The 17,205-nt window shown below is 39.1% G+C and overlaps 1 protein-coding gene across 8 annotated transcripts in view; it reads right to left on the minus strand.

Moving 5' to 3' along the window:
- Positions 1-413: 413 nt before the first annotated feature.
- The window catches only part of ATP11A (ATPase phospholipid transporting 11A), a 130,782-nt gene continuing 113,990 nt past the window's right edge, over positions 414-17,205 (minus strand). For 2 of the 8 annotated variants that reach the window (XM_069770249.1, XM_069770247.1), the window contains 5 exons: positions 14,332-14,397; positions 13,932-14,035; positions 11,908-12,073; positions 7,039-7,154; positions 4,539-4,645 (listed from right to left, as the gene is read on the minus strand). In XM_069770249.1, the coding sequence (XP_069626350.1) occupies positions 7,065-7,154; positions 11,908-12,073; positions 13,932-14,035; positions 14,332-14,397 (426 nt within the window). In that variant the 3' untranslated portion in view covers positions 4,539-4,645; positions 7,039-7,064. Of the gene's footprint in view, positions 4,646-7,038; positions 7,155-9,832; positions 9,922-11,907; positions 12,074-13,931; positions 14,036-14,331; positions 14,398-17,205 lie in introns of all 8 variants that reach the window. The other 6 variants (XM_069770250.1, XM_069770248.1, XM_069770245.1 and 3 more) reach the window with 4 other exon arrangements.

Here is a 17,205-nt window from a genome sequence, read left to right on the forward strand (position 1 = left end):
CTTTGTAAGAATCTGTGACCACTGCTACCAACTCAGATGGTAAAGCCCATGGTTTTCACCTTTAATTCAGCTTCTTTAAATTGCCAACATTGCAAAAGAAAGGAGAAACAGCTCTGGGTACCCTGCACAGCAGAACTGCAAGGAAATACAGATCTTCTCGTGTAGCTTATGAGTTTAGTGTGGAAAGAACTTAAGCGCTTATCCAATCTGTGCAGGAGGAACAGTGCTCTCCTGAACCAGTACCAATTTCTGTGAGCTTTGCAGCAAACTCCCCACACCGCTCATGTTCCAGCTTTGTCTGAATTTCCCTTTTTGTTAGCTGGCTTTTTTAGCTGGCTACCTATACTCTCTTCTGAAAAGAAACGTAACTGCAAGCATATTCAGTAACAGATTCAAACACTCATTCCATTCTCTATCTACTTACATTTTATTACAGACTAATATGAAACCATCTCATATTCATACTAGAATTATTTTAATTACTTGTGAGCAAACTTAAACCAGTCTTGAATGTTTATATTTATTGCAAGCAGATTCATGTCTCCTGCTTATATATTCTACATAAGGATCCAAAATGTGACTGAATATAAACAAGTTATATTTGGTTATCTACAGAAATAAAAGTTAAAAATAGCACTGAAAAGAAACTTTACAGTAAAGTATTCACACACTGACTCTTCAAATCAAAGAAATGAAGTGGTATAGGATAATCTAAATATTAGAATTGAAGGCTGATTTATTTTTAAATAAATGCACCTATAATTGTACAGTTAAAAATAAGTGTCAGTATTTGGTGCTGATGACTACAGACATCGTTAATGTTTAATGCACAGATAACTACCCCCCCACCCCCCATACAGCAACTTTCGCAGATTCTACTTTACATTAGATCATGAAAGGACATTTAAAATGCAATGCGTACATAGCACAGAATTTATGTCAGACACAGCGCAGATTAAAATTCTGTGAATTTTCATAAGGTAAAAAATTAAAGCTCTATAAACTGATTTTTAGATTGTTCTGCAAAGTAGAATCACAGACTTTTTCACTTTCGTAATACTTTCACAAATTTCCATTAAAGCTTTTGTAACAGAGACAGTAGCATGAGCACAATGATCCCACTGGCTTCCAAAAGAAAAGTAGTGCAGTTGCTCAATTAAGCTATTTTTTCCTTTTATATTTGCAAGCCAGTTGGGTCAAGACAAACAGGCTAATGCAAGCAAGAAAGTAAACTGTAAGCTTTTACATTAAGTGGCTGAACAAACACTTATTGTACATGGTAAAGCAAAAAGGATCTTTTGCCAAAAGCCACTGCAGGAATATATGAACTTTAGTGGCTGAAAAGCTTGAAATACTTTCTAAGTCTTCACATACATTTGGTTAGCGCTTACCAGTTTCAAGACATTTATAGGAGCAGTTATGGAGACACTATGCTGTTAAAGCTGCAACAATTTAAACAAGGCAAGTTAGGAAGTTATATAGGTTTTTATACTTTTCCCCTTTAATTCTTTTTTTTTAATACATAAAAAGCTGTCTCCTTTCAGTGTCCCATCCATAATAAAACATTCTAATGCATTTTGCTCTAACTTCTACTTTTTCATCTTTGTATTGTCTGATCCATTTACAACGAAACTCCAAGTTAAGACCTGCTGCAGTGGACTAGGTTTGCATGGCAACAGTGACAGGGACTGAAGCAAAAGCACATCAAGTGAAACCAAGCTGATGTCTTATAGTTTTTTCCATTAAATGGTCTATTTTAACAAAGCAGAAAAACTTTTAAATGTAAAAGTATTGCTAAATCAAAGCAGAAACTTCCACTTAAATTCAAGCATTCCTTCTCCTCCAAAAAATGGCATGTTGAACTAAAATTTCCCAAGCACATATATAGGTGTTCCAGCCTGGATAACTTTGTCAGTAATTTCTCAGTGCAGGGCTACATGAAGTTTGCAATGAACTGCTTTGTTAGTAGGCAGAACAGGAATGCAGCATTTTCAAAAACATTAAGCAAAAATCTCCTTATTTAAGGCTAAAAGATGGAACTCAGAAAAGTAAAAAAGCAGGAGGCTTTATAGAGTAAAAAAGCTAGCAGTAATAGTACAGCACTGGAAGTACAGCGCTCTAATGGCTGCTATCACAAACACCAACAAAACATCGATAGTTTGGATGAGACTGACAGAGCAAGAGACCTATATTTCTAATTTGACATTCATTAGAATTTTAACATTCAGCCACAACTCCACTCTAAGCTAAATTTAAATGGCCAAAACTCATAAGTATAAAAAAAGCCTTCAAAACATATACTTAAAAAAAATAGAAATGGTGTGTTAACAAATGTATGCGTAAAACAGATTTATAAATAGCTACAGTATGAAAAATATTTCAGTGCAAAGGCAATTTTAAGATTTCTAAAAAATACATTACAAATAATTTGTTAACTACACACAAGAAATTTGTCACTGCTACTGGTATAAAATTTATACCCATATTAACTTTTTAAAAATATATACACCAGTGTTTTATGTAGGGGACGGTTCTAACTGACCAACATTCAAGTCTGCAATGGCAAGTATATGTACACACACCCACACACGTATGCATGTATTTGAAAATGGTAGTGCTATGAGGACATTCTTTGAAACTTAAAAGTGCTACATGTTAAATGGTAAAAATACCTTCACCTGTGGTGCTCACTGTTAGACTTCTTAAAATTCTCTTATCTTTGGTATACTGAAAATTTCACAACCCACTTTACAATCTCTGCTCATCCCAGGGCATTTTAAGAATATTTCACTGTTTGTTTAATGCAAAAATCACTCGGAATATTGTGAGGACACTTCCTAGGAAGTTGATTTTTCTTTTCTTAAGAAGTAAATTAGTAAGTAAACCATTTTGCCTCTGTTTTTTTGTTGGTTGTTTTTTTTTAAACACAAAAAGGGAAATAATTTTTCTCTGCCACCCTACTCCATTCGAAAGACAATTAACAATATCTTGGCCAGGTCTTCCAATAAAGGCTGCAGCTCTGATTCCAAATATTTTGTTTTAACATTGAAGTAAATTTTTAGCTAATGTCCTCCCAGAGGTATTTAATGACTATGGTTATTAACCAGTTCTAACCACCAGGCCGAACCTGACTGAAATCAGATTCCTCCTTCAGATATTTTTGCACCCCAAAATAAAACACTGGACTAAAGAAACAAGACAAGGACACAGCTAATAGTTGAATTAGTGCAAGGTACCATAAACGTAGCAGAGAAAACAGAAGTGCAAGTTGGCTGTCGTTCTTCAAGTCACTCAGACAGAATCCTCGCAGTCAAACTAGTTTATCATGACTACGGTTCAACTGTTGGTGAGCAGCCGTGTGCCACCTCGTGGTTTGCTTGCAAAAGTTAACGGTTGTGTGCTTTGTAATACATCTACCAAGCCGATGAGCCAGTATTTAGCCATACACACAAAAAAATAGCAAAATTAAGAGGATGAATCCAGATAGTAAAAGACGCTTCTTTGGAAAAACAGCCTTTCTTCTTCTAAGGAAAAAAATGTGTCAAAAAAACCCCTTAATATATAATACTTTCTGCTATGCCTATTTTACGATCACAGGGATAGGAAGTGGGAAGACCAGGTACTCTGCATCTTTGACAAATTCACAGAAACCTTTTAGGCAAAAAGCTTACATTCAGTTTTGGAGCAGATATCAACCTTGACGACATTTACCTGTTTAACAGCCAACTTGACTTCATACAGTGTGCACATACTTCACACAAGGATTGCTTTGCCTATCTTTCTACTGGGGAAACTAACTGAAAACCAGACATAGCCCTGATTTGGCCACTTACAAGGAAGTGAACATTAGAGAGTGTTTCTTGAAAGCAGATTTGCACAGAGGAAACACCAGTTTGTTCTACAGAAAGAGCAAAGAAAGAGAAAGGACAGAGGAAAATCAGAAACAGCACTTGTTAAATACACTTTAGGAGACTTTCATTGGAGAGAACTGAGGTCATTGCTTCTGGCTGAAAATTAAAACTGTCGATCCTCAAAATGTAGGTCACTGACTGAAACTATGCACTTCAAGTAACAAAGAAAATGACTAAAGATGACAGAAGCAGTAAATGCACAAAAGTCTTGACACAGGATGAAGAGAATTTTTAGTGCTACCAGTCTCACAGTACCAGACTGTGCAGATTGTTCATTGCTCCAGTAGTTCAAAACATAAAAAGAGGCCTACTGGCCTGGAAGGGTTCATACTTCTAGCTCTTGATCCTGTTTGTCTGAACACTACCTCAGACAGCAAAAGCCACATATAGTTTAATATATTTCTGTGACATGTTTGTTTCCTGAAAAAAAGAAATAAACAAAACCACAGTTTTTAAAGGCTTGACTTGGTGTTCTGTCATACAGACGTTTCCAAACCTGACCCACTGTAGCGGTAGCCTGCACTGGAATGGCAATGCTTATTGGAATAGCCAAAGACAGACGGAAGTACTGAATAATCAACGCCTCTCCAGTGCGTAAACATCATTTTTTTAGAATGAGAATTAGACCTTCTTGCTGGGGAACTGCTGCAGTCACTGCTCCTGTATCTTGGGCTTTTCAGACAGGCAAGAGGTGTGAATTCCGAGATGTGCTCCCGACAGTGCCTCGATGCATTCTGTTAAAAAGGAAAAAACCCAAATACATAGTAAATAGATGATTTTGGAGCTAAAAGTCTACAATTGTGTCCCTTCATAGGGCCATTGGCATAATAATGCCTTTCACTAGATCACCACTCTGGCTATTTGTTTCATGTGAAGGTATAACCCCTCATGTTGAGCAATCTCAACCACTTTCAACATGATTAGTTTTATACTAAAACCTACAGAACCAGGCGTAATTTTACACATAATCTCTAAACCTGATAATGGGGCTCTTCAGAGAACAGATGAAGACAGAGAGTCTGCTTTCAAGTTGAATTGTTTTAAATTGAGTTTATTTCATTTTGCAATCTCTCTTGGTACATCTTTTTATCTCTGAACTTCTTTAGTCAGGACTTCTTATGGGGAATTTTAAGACAGAACAGATTCAAGGTCTTTGCCCTCTACTTCCAAAGAGAGGGAATTCTTTACAGTCGTTTGTGCTAATAGATGAAAGTTCCAGAGCTTTAATGCACTTGCTTTGTACTTGTACTAAGCCGTATCTGATTTTGGACTTAAGCTTAGGTTACACGTTGCATCTATACAGGCAATTTATACTACACATCACAATACTACCTTGCTCTAATTGTCCATTAAAATTTATCTGTACCACTTAATTGCTCCACACTCTGGCAGAATCGACACTTCCACTCGGGAAATACTCAGGCCTACAGTAACACCACGGCTGCCTGACAAGACCCTGGAACACGTGCACAAACTACAAGAAAATTAGCACAGCAGTTTCCCCAATGAGTTTATCTAGTTCTTCTCACTAAATGCACATATAATTTCCAGGTTTAGAGGTTATGTGACGGTATTCAAGATATAAATGCATTATAAGCATGATTCAAATCAACGTTATCAAACACTCTCTCCAAGAACGGTATATAAGCCAGGTAATTCTCTGTTCTTAATCATCCCCTTCCTCCTTCCCTGTTAACAGCAACCCAGTAGTAAAGGGGACAAAAGCACAAAATAAATATTAATGAGGTAGCGTACAGAAGTTTGGTTGAGATTTAATAATACACTTTTAATGCCAATCACAAGCTTGAAACACTACTTTTGCATAACCGAGAGCAATCAGAAAGCTCTCTTACAACAGTTACTCTTGGAAAAGTCAGCAACCTATACCAAACTGCTCACTAACAGTGAGGTCTGGGTTCTTTTAAACACACATATAGACCAAATACCTACATTAATGCAGAAAAATGTAGATAATCAGGTAACAGATTAGCAGACTTTGTTTTGGAAATGTTGGAGGGAGTAGTCATGCACTGTATGGTAGCTATTTTTCCTATTCTTCCAGCTAGAAAGTGAAGTATTTTAGTTACCATATGTATTTCTAAAAATAAAATCATGTGTTTTCCACACATCGCTCCAAGGAAAGCGCTTTCAATCTGCCATGCCTGAGGCTACTCAATAAAGCTGGGGTTTTCTACTACTACTTGTCTAGCAGTCATTAAAAGCAAATCAAGGCACCCCCCAACTGCCTTGAAGCCCTACAGCCCACACCAGCACATTACATCGCATTTGTCCTCTTCACACATCGGTACTTTGCACCTTAATTCTTCATGTGCTGCTTTTGGGGTCAGGAGAGCACAAAGGGACTGGAGCAGATACAGCATCCAGGTGGGAACGTGACCGAGTAAAAAGCGTACCTTTGTACCTACACTTGTTCGTGTAATCAGTGGTGTGGCAAGGAGATGACGTACAGCAGAGAACGTCATTCTGCTGCCCTAACATTTGGAGGATTTGGGAGCTCGCCCCTCCTGCTGCTGGCTCAGGTACTTGGCAAGGCTACCGCGCTCCTCTCCTGATCCGGGGCAGCGATGCCGCATACAGAACGTCTTACTAGGGCAGATGGTGTCGGACGTACAGCCCCAGTCTCCTGACCCAAGGTCCTATTCACAAGTAACTCGCTTGCTTTTCCGCGGTTATCTGCCTGTTGTACTGTCTGCATTTGGTCTATATATGTATTCAAGAGCACGAGAGGTGATGGATAAACTGCTTGTGAGAATTACTTCTGACTCCTTGTATTTTACACTGTGGTGTAGTGGAAGTACACTCTGCAATAACAACTGCCGTTCTTAACAGGAGCAACGTCACACAACACTACACATAACACAATGTGTTTACAGGACTTTAATATGGGTATATTGATTCAGTGTTTTGCTTTACATGAGTAAGTGTCTGAGACAAAAAGTTCTTACCTGTGGCATGGAACATCTCTTGCAAAAACTAGGCTTTCCAAGTAAAACATAATGATTTTGTATCAATATTGATAAAGTACATCAAAAACTCTGGAGGAAACAGTTGATTTGTGAATAGCACAGTTCACCAATAGAAATTAATCCAAACTGGTGACACGTACAGTACTGTTACCTAGCTTTGATCTAATTATGGCTCGGAAGCTGAAAGGTTTCCTTCAAGAAGTGGCCCATCGCTGTTCGCCAGTGCATTTAGGGCTGTTTTATGTCTCATACTCTTCTGCAAGGATGAGGAAAAACAGTGAGACTCTTGCTGAATACAAGAGGGAAACGTGAATGAATTGTACCATTTGGTACAAATGTAACTATTGTAGCAAAGTCCTGTAAAAGTGAGGGATTTCTGATAGATTTAAAAAGGAAAAGTTATCCAGTGTAAAACAAGGTTTCTATTTCTTGATCCTGAGGTTAATCCTTTGAGCCACTCTGAGGATGTTTTAAATTCCATTTCAAACTCTGTTAAAAATACCTGATGACTCTCAAAAGCACTTAACTGTACATGACCAAGTACCATGGGCTCTGCATCCTGCCCCTCTGACGATAACCTGGACCGAATGGAAGAGGTCCCCGTGATAAGAGGCCAAATCGACTCCAGATTAAGGAGCGGACGCCCCGCTTCGCTACTCCCCAGAAGAGCTGGTACGCTGAAGGGAGTGCTACACACGGAGGTGACGGGGCCAGTGCTAACGAAGGCTGACTTACAGCTTAGTCATTACACCGCAGGGAGAGAGGGCAGGGGAGTCACCGAGGTAACTTCTTCCACGGGATTCAAATAGTGCGACAGCAAGATTCATTTCTTTGTTTTCCAAGAAGGGGAGCTCAACACACGAAAAATGCAACAGCTTGCTGGTGACCAGCTTTCTAAGAGCCCCGCGCGGTTGTTGCAGAGCAGCTAAGCCCATTGAGGAAGGGAAGAATGATGAATCCCCAGAGAGGCTTCCCCAGGCAAAAGTACCACTTCGGGTTCCCCCAAGCGCAGCAAAGGGTAGAGATCTCGTAACAAAGCTGATGGGCTGATCTTGTGACTGAAGTGAAAGCGAAGTACAAAATCATCAAGGCAGAAGCGAAGAAAAAATGAAAAATATTTCTTAAAAAGGGATGAAAGCACAGAAGTTATTTACAGCTCAGAATCTAAACACCTGGTATTTCAGCTACAAAATATTTGGGATTGCTGAAACACTGTCAATCACGGTGACAATTATAAAAATGAAAAGAGGACAATTTAAAGTAAATTTGTATTTTCCCTAACAGAGCTGCTGAGCTTCTGCTATTAATGAAAGAATAAAGGAAAAGGAAACATAATTAATGTAGATTGGATATATTAAAAAAAAAATAAATACATACCCTCTTGCTTTTTAAAAGTAAAGGCTCTTGAAAGAAACCTCACAGCTGCACAATTTCAAGTTAAATCACAAAATTCAGCTTCTTTCATTGAGCCAAAGAGTCACTGGGACTGCATGTATGACAGACATGAGCAGATTTTGACCAAAATTACCAAAAGACAACAGATTCCTCCAAAGCTTTTGCAGAATTAAGTGGTTTAGCCCAAGAAAGACAACAGTTCATATGTGTGTGTATATATAAATATACATGCACATATACATACACTTGTATGTACATATATGTATTTGTATATACACATATATACATATGTGTGTGTACAGATTTTTCTCTCTCACAGAAAAGCTCTCCCAAAACAGAACTAGATCTTGAATGTTTACAAACCTCTGAATGATAATGATGGTAAGCAATCATCCACCACACACTGGAGTGACTTTCAAATAATTGAAAAACTCAGAAGCGTAAGAATTGCTTCAAAGGCTTTATATGATCTTAATTGCCTGAGGAGAACTAATTTAGTAACCTGGGAGGTGGCTGCTGGTCCTAGGTTAATCTTGTCAACTGTCCCAGAAGCCCTTCCTTACAAAGAAGCAATATAGCTTATAGGAATGCAGTAAGTTTAAAAATAATTGGTTACAAGCTCAGTTCAAGCCAATCCCTAAAGCACTTAAAAGCCAATTTTAGCCAGAATTTTCAATAGTGAAAAAAAACTTTGTGTAGTTTCCCTGTGACTTACATAATTACAGTCATTTTTATTGACTATACATTTTTGAAGGGGGAAAGAATGAGGAAATATATTTTTTATCTTCACCGGTTAAGAAATCAAGATCTAAAATCTGCAATGGAAACAACAGTCTCCTAGTATTAAGTCAAAAATAGTTTTCTTGCAGACTCTAGGGAAGCCAAGATTTACTAGCATTTTTTCTACTTTTGTATTATATTAAATGTCATAAACTTCTGGATCTTGAGCTGTTTTCTTTCTAGGAAGAGCACAGAATTTCATGAAATGGAATATAAAGAAAGCTCAGCTTCAAAATGCATGCTGGAAATAACTTATTAATAAAAAAGTTGTATTTTCTTCTATCACAACAGAGCAGATATATTAATATATTCCAAAGATCACTTAAATGGCTTCCAGTACCACATTTCCTATATGATGCTAGTAACATCAGCATAATCAGAATTATCACTTCTTTGTGTGGCAACTATTCCCATTTACTCGGGTACAATGCAAACATGACATGCATTCACCTACAGATAGGCCAATGATTAAAACGGGGACCTAAGAATCCTAGATTCTTGAGGCAGAAACATTATGTAAAATTCAGTAACAACAGTGACAAAAATGGTAGTGACAGACTGTGACAACGATTCATAGAATCTTTGAGATAAGCAAACAGAAGAAGGAAAAAACTATACTAAAAAGTATTCTTCTTCAAAATATAGTTGATGTGAATCAGAAATGGAGATAATGAGTACGGTAAATAACTTCTGATGATAAACTTTTTACTGTCCTTTGAATGAAATGGCCAAGCATGCAGAAAGGCAGAAAAAAGTCACCTTTTGTTCCATTAGAAACTTAGACTGCTTGAAGTCTGAGAAAGCATAAAGATGGTGGACTGCTCAACAGAAAGGCACTGATGTTTAGTCTGATTTCCCCAGAAGATTGTAGGAAGCAACCGTGCACATCATTTATGTTTAAAGCAAGGTAGCAGTTATTTAGACAAAGCGGATTGGAAGACAGGAAGAAACAAAGAGAGGGAAGAAGAAACACAAGGCATATATCTGGTTAAAAGTCAAAGATTTTCTACTAAATATTAAAAAATGAATATTGCCAGTGCTAAGCCCAAAGTCTGCTTTACAACTGATTCATTTTCCAGCACTAATATACAATGTCTGTAAGAAATGCTGTAATACCTTTGTTCGGGGCTTTTGTTTGCTAGCTTGTTGCTTTGCATTAACCCCTCCTCATTCTCTCTCTTTAGACTTTTAAATTAAGCATGCACAACCTATACTGAGATCAACTTCTTCCACAAGTAGCATATATGGCAAAGAGGCATCTATTAAAGATATCGAAATAGAAAAAGCTAAATGCAGAACTGCCTGGGAATGCTTTTCTACTAATCTTTATTCTTTCCTCTCCTCCTGAGGTGGGGCATCTTAACAACCGTACATTAAAGGAATACAGAACAATGGCAAGGGGGTTACTTTGCAGGTATCAGAGAAGAATTTTTTACCTTTGCCAAAGGGGAAATTTTACTTTCCTTGGAAGCAAAGTTCCTTCGTTCCTTTCCTCTTAATGCAAAGTATCTTCTCGAATAAACATCAAAATGCTAACTAATCCCTACACACACAGTTGCTGGTAACTCATTATTTTAACCTACCAGTGGCAGTTGATGGGCTGAAAAGGACACGGGCAGTAACATTAAGTTTTACGTTCAACACCTCTACTGTCCTTCACTTTCTAATGTATATAATATATGAAAGTTTGTTGGGGTGAAAAACACAGGTAACATTTTCTATTGAGGTTGCTTTGATGGCCCCAGAACAGTACCACGCTTCCCGCAGAACCTGGCTTCCCTTTCAGCCTCAGCAGAGCAGACCTATATTTACACAGTAGTTTCTCCTTTGGGGCTTATTAGAAGAAAGGAAACAACAGATCTTAAAATACTCTTCCCATTGGCACAGCACGACACATTTACGTAGAAATAACGTGTCAGAACAGGCAAAATGTAAGTTGAAATATAAAAGAGGAAAAAATGATGAATAGAATATGAGTAAGTTTTAATACATATGTTTTTGTAACGGGCACAGCATCAGTATAAAATAGTTTCCTAAGAAAGTATTATACTGCACAGATCATGCAATATGAATGTTGGCATGAGTTTACTACGTATTCCTCACCAACATCCTATATATTAATCGCATTTATTTTAAGTGTATAAATTCTAGATTTGTTCAATAATAAACACACATGCAGTTGTCGAGTCCCTCGGTATAGGATTGCAAATGCTTGTGCAAATCCCTACTTTAAGGGGGATTTCAGTAAAACCACATGCTCCCTTCCTACCAGTTTTATTTTGAGCTTAGGTTATTTTAGCTGGTTTTCCATTTTAGAGAACTACGCTCAGCTTGCATGGTAAATGCTAAAACGACCACATGAGAGTTTCATTTATGCAGTAAAACGACTCGGTATGAAAGACAATGACTTCAATTCAGGGGTGCGGGCAGCGCCTCTGAATACTCTACAACAGCAGGAACAACTGCTGTCCAGGCTGATGTAAGTGCCTCCTATCTGGCCTCATGGAGATCCCAATCCCCTTGCCCTTCTTATCTCCTCAAATCGGGAATCCTGTTGAGCCATGTACCTGTCTCCCACCGTCCTCATCAGCCGATTTCCCTGTGGTTGCTGGTAGAGGCACAGGGGTTGCCCCAGGATTCAGGTAAATACCACCACGTAAACAGCTGGCAGCGTCTCTCACCATACCCCACTCAGAAGTGGCTGGTATACAACCGGTGACACACACCACAGATGGGGAACCTCTATTCTAATCTGGTCTCTAACCTTGAAAGAGGTCTCATTATTAGAGACTTGTGATACAAAAAACTAACTTCACAATGAAAAATATTTTTACCTGGATTCTTTCTGTTGCTGTAGGCCACAACTGTCTGCATAAGACCTTCTTGAGAACATCTGGAAGAAGGCTGACAGTTATGAGCAGAATTATACCCAGCCATGCAGGACCACTAGACAGCATTTGCATGAACACATAATACATCCTCTGATAATTGAGAAAAGGCCTAGTAGGAAAAAGATTAAAGAGATTATTACACTTCAATACACAAGAGAAAGAGTGGCAATGTTAAATATAAAAATTATGACAGTGATGAAATACTTCAGGTTCAACTTCCCAGTTTGTGGGAGTTCATCCACCCCAGTTTTCTCAAGAAGAGATCTAAACGTGCGCTGACTAGAGATAACTGCCTTCCTCGTGCCTTCCAGGCTGCAGGAAATATCATGCTGTCCTCCCTCTCACACTGCCTCTCCCTTGCAAAGATAACTAAGTTACATTCTTATCCTGTTAACGCTTTTTCATCTACTCCTTATCCTGCCCCAGATACTTCCCACCTTTCTTCTCAGCAACCCACCCATCACCTCCCTCCTCTTCCCCAATACACACTCGTTTGTAATGTATCCTCAGAGCAAGGCTCGCTGACCACAGCTTTTTTCTGTATGTCTCAAGCTCCCCTAAGCATCTCTGATGGTTTCATGCTGTGCTCCCTAACCTACTCACCACATTTTTATCTGCCCCCACTTTCACCACCTTCGCTTCTGTGTTTCCCTGTATCTCCATGGCAGTTGTGTGGTCATTAAAATGCTGTCACTGTACAGTTACGGGCACCAGAGACCATGTTTACTGAGAGCAAAGATCAATGGACAGTTTGTAGCAACACTGCAGCGTAAAGCCCTCCTACCAGTAGGGCAGTCTCCTGCTAGTTTCCAAAATTTGACAGAAGTCTTACATTCTATAAAGGTAATCAAATTAAAATACATGGCTGCATGTAAATAGTCACATCTCTAATACACAGCAAGGCTGACTAGAAAACATCAGGGAAAGTGTCACTTCTGCAAACTGTTTTCATTCTGATGCTGAAGAAACCGAGATCTGATCTTACTGGGGGAAAAAAAAAAACCCAGGAGGCTACTGCATATCCAGGGAGTTGACAGGCAGTTACTCATTTGCAAAGGGCACACTGAAATACAAATCCTTACTCCAAATTAAATAGCACCTTAATCATGATGCAACAGTTGGTCTCTGCTTTCTTTCTGGTGCCTCAAAACGTTTACTTATGCATACAAAGTAGAACAGCTCCCGCAGAAGAGGTTAGAAAAGACAACCTTGTAACTGGGTGCTCTACAGGTGAGAAACACAAACTCAAGCTCCTGATGGCAATCACGCATAGTAAGAACTTGGAAGTTCTTTCAACTTGATCTCTGACCCCAAAATTTCAGTTTCAAGTACACAGAATTTTTTAATAGAAAAAAAGCCACCAAAACAAACCACTGTCAATCAGCTATGTACTAAGAGTTATACTAATTCTTAAAAAGCTTCTTACCAACAGTAGAACAAGTAGGTGCTCAGGCATCTACAGTACATCTACTTTGCTAAAGAAGCGGGCAAATATTGAGCTCAAACAGAGGACTCCTGGCCATCCACACAACTTCCACGTGAGTTCTACTCCCTGGCTCTAGTTCAGACCACTACAGCCAGTTCCCTCCAAGACCAGCCCAGCAGGCAGGGGCTAGCCCTGAGCTGCGGAGTCGTGACCTACTCTGGGATGTTTTGCCTCAGATCAGCAGCCCCAGCTCCTTGAACCAACCCTTGGACTGCTTCTGACTGACACAGCTGAGATAGCCCCAGTGGCAGTCTGAGATCTGATATTCTTCTCTAAGAATATTTTAGCAGACATTCAGTGAAAGAAAAGCTGAGCATCCTCTAATTAGCATTACTGATGCCTTTAAAATGTGATTGCTATTGGGAGTTCTGCAATATATAAAAGCTAAATTTCATTCTGTTTGGGACAAAAAGGTGAAATATGTAACAACTTTATGTTCCTGAAACAACATTTGCAATGCAATTTATATTAGGGTTCATACCAAATAATTCCTCCCCAGAGCAGAGAAAAGATAATGTAGAATACCAGTGACCCCCAGATCATGAAGTGATTTATCCACGTCCAATAGTGTGTATCTAGTGCAAGCTGAAAAAAAACGAACAACATTATATGGTCTTATTAATATGTAGAGGCAACACAATACTCAGCAGGAGATGAAATAAAATGACACTGTTTGAAAAAAGGGAACGATTCTACCCAGAACTAGCTAAAAAACCTTTTTCAATTTTGAGCACAGTTAAGAAGGCAGAGATAGCAAAATCTGTATTTAATTTAAACTAATACAATGACATATGGTCATAGAGAGAAATGAATGTAAGTAACCAGCAATTTGAAAACAGGCTCTAAGGAAGTTTCAATGGATAAAATACAGCATACCTTACCTTCAATGTAACTGTGAATACAAGCACAGTGAACACCAGTGTTCCAAAGGTCCAGTTTCCAAACATCTATAAAAAATGGTCCAAAGCACTTATAGGTAATATTGTCCACAACTTTGTGAATTGTCCAGAATAAACCTCTTAAAGCTATGTACTGCTTTGTATCAGGAACAGACACTTAAAGCAAAAACACTGAATTCTTACATGATCTACCCAGTGCAAACTGTTTTGGTCTCTTGCCCTCATGTGTACACACCTCAGACTTCATACAGACAGGAAAAAAACACAATCGATGCACTCAACCTGAAGTTAGTTCACAGGTATGTTTCTTAATAAAAATCAAGTGTAGCACAGTTAACAAATCACTGAGATTTACAAATGAACTGCAGTAATTTCATCAATCTTCTTGGACACCGTCTTTTCTCTGATCTCCCTTCTCTGCTGTCCTTGGCATCCCACAATCTCTTGGAGATTCAACAGCATGTTATACAGATGAGTAACAGTGTAAGAAAGTATGTGATAACCATAAAAGCCATTAAATACGTAAATGTTCAACACACATTTTAAGATAAAACACTTTTGAATTGTTGATTTTTTCCCCCCACCTGCGTAATGAAACAAAAACACTTCAGCTTTTCAAGTGGGCAGAAACAATCATTAATGCTGATGGAGGGAAGAACTGGTGGTGAATACGGTCACGGAGGATTGCCTGGACTGCAGCAGCTATGAGATGACCAAGTTCAGGATCCAAAGAAATGTTGGCAGAGTAAGCAACAGAGTTAGGACACTGTATTTTAAGAGAAGAGACTTTGGTTGACTCAGGGTATTGCACCCATGAAAAAGAAGGGTGCCCAAGAGAGCTGAATGATTTTGAAAGAGACAACTGCTGAGATCTCACGAACTCTCCTGCAGGAGGACATGGAATTTCAGCAGAAGACCCAGTTGGCCAAGCAGGATGTTTCTGAACGAACAAAAAGGCAAAATGGGAGCTTACAAGAGATGACAATATGGGCAGGCAGCAAACAGGTAGCATAAAAGCATTACTTGGGTACAGAAGAACAAAACCACAAATGAAGCCCGGCTCAAACTAAGATTAGTGAGAGGTGTTGAGGGTGACAAAAAGGATATTGACAGATATTTTCCCTTTGAAACAAGAATACAAGTCCACTGACGGAGTGGTAAGACAAACTAGTGGAAGGTGTTAAAGAAAATGCTTAAGTATTCATACCCTGGACATTAGTCTTCACGAGCAAAACCTGCTCCTTGCATTTACCAGCAAAGCTCAGGAACAAAAGGAGCAGCCAACAGTGTGGGAACAATGGGGTAAGGAGGGAGAGCCATGGATGCAATCTATTTTGAATTTAGCAAGGCATTTGACACTTGTCTCAGACAGCATTCTCATTTGGAAGGTAAGGAAGCAGGGGCAGGGTAAACAGACTACTACTTGAGTTGAAAACTGTCTGAACCACTGGACTCAGCAGTTTGTTGATCAACGTCCTTGATATTTGGTTGGCTGCTGGTAACCAGCGAACCACACTAGGGACTGATACTGGGGCTGATACTGTTGAGTATCTCTGTCAGTAGCCTGGATGGTGACAGAGAGCATCACGAGCAAATTGCCAGGTGATACAAAAATAGAGAACAGCTGACATAATGAATGGCAGAGTTTCAATCCAGAGGGACCTCCGCTGATTTGAGAAGTGGGCTAACAGATATCTCATGAAATTAAATAAGGAAAAGTGCAAAGTTTTCCACCTATGGAGGAGTAATGCCATGTATTGGAACTGACTGGCTGAGCAATGCCCCTGCTGGAAAGGAAGTTGCAGTGGACTCCAGATTGAATATCAGCCTATACTGCGCTCTCTCTATACATCAGGGAAATGGCAAACTGAGCTGTATTGGGAGAACGTGGCCACTGAAGAAAGGTTATTAATCCCATCTACTTGGCTATGGTGAGCTTGAACCTGGAACACTGTGCCCAGTTTTGGGCCCCTCAGTTCAGGAAGGACGTGAAAAAAAATTGGAAAGGATTGGCAGGCAACCAAGGTGGTTAGCAGTCTGTAGCTCTCCTGTGAAAAGAGGTTAATGGACTTAATTAATCTGGTGAAGGGGAGGTTAAGGAACAACCTAGTAACTGCCCACAAAGATTTGGAGAACAACTACAAAGATGAAGAAATGGAATAGACCTCTCTTCAGCAACAAGAAAAATTGTGCTTAGGTATTAGGAGAAATTTTTTCACTGCAAAGGCAGAAAAACATTGAAACAGGTTGCCCAGGAATCTCCATCGTCAGGGATACGCAAAACCTGAAAAAGGCTAGACAAAGCCTTGAGCAACTTGACTTTAATTAGCCCTGCACAAAGCAGGGAGTTGAACTGGATCACCTCCAGGGTCACTTCCCATCTACATTATTCTATATAAGCTCGCCCAGTATTAGATGACGGGGATCCATGTGGGCAAGTGATTGCACAAACGTGCTGCTGTGGGAAAAACTCTGAATGGAGACCATGGCCAGCCACAAGACAGAAATCTGTAGGAAGCTAGGCTGAGATAATCTGATCAACTGAGAATGGAAAATCATTTAAAAAATGAACAAAAGACTGGCTGAAAGATTCATTATTCTAAGTAACTGTTTCATTATTTTAAAATTACTCAATGTGTGACCAAGCGTACAGAACACGAGACTAAGTGCAGAAAACCTTCGGCATTTTGACCTTTTACTTTGATATGTAATATAATTTTATAGGGTCATGCCATCACTACAACATTTTGTGTGCCCTAAGAAAAATCAGTGCAGTTAAAACTGGAAAGGAATCTGGTTCAGGAACTTCAAATTATGCCATTTATCTACTTTCTTCTTACAGTTAAATTTTACAAT

This window comes from Haliaeetus albicilla, chromosome 25 (assembly GCF_947461875.1).
Source record: "Haliaeetus albicilla chromosome 25, bHalAlb1.1, whole genome shotgun sequence".
In the NCBI taxonomy this organism is placed as follows: domain Eukaryota; kingdom Metazoa; phylum Chordata; class Aves; order Accipitriformes; family Accipitridae; genus Haliaeetus; species Haliaeetus albicilla.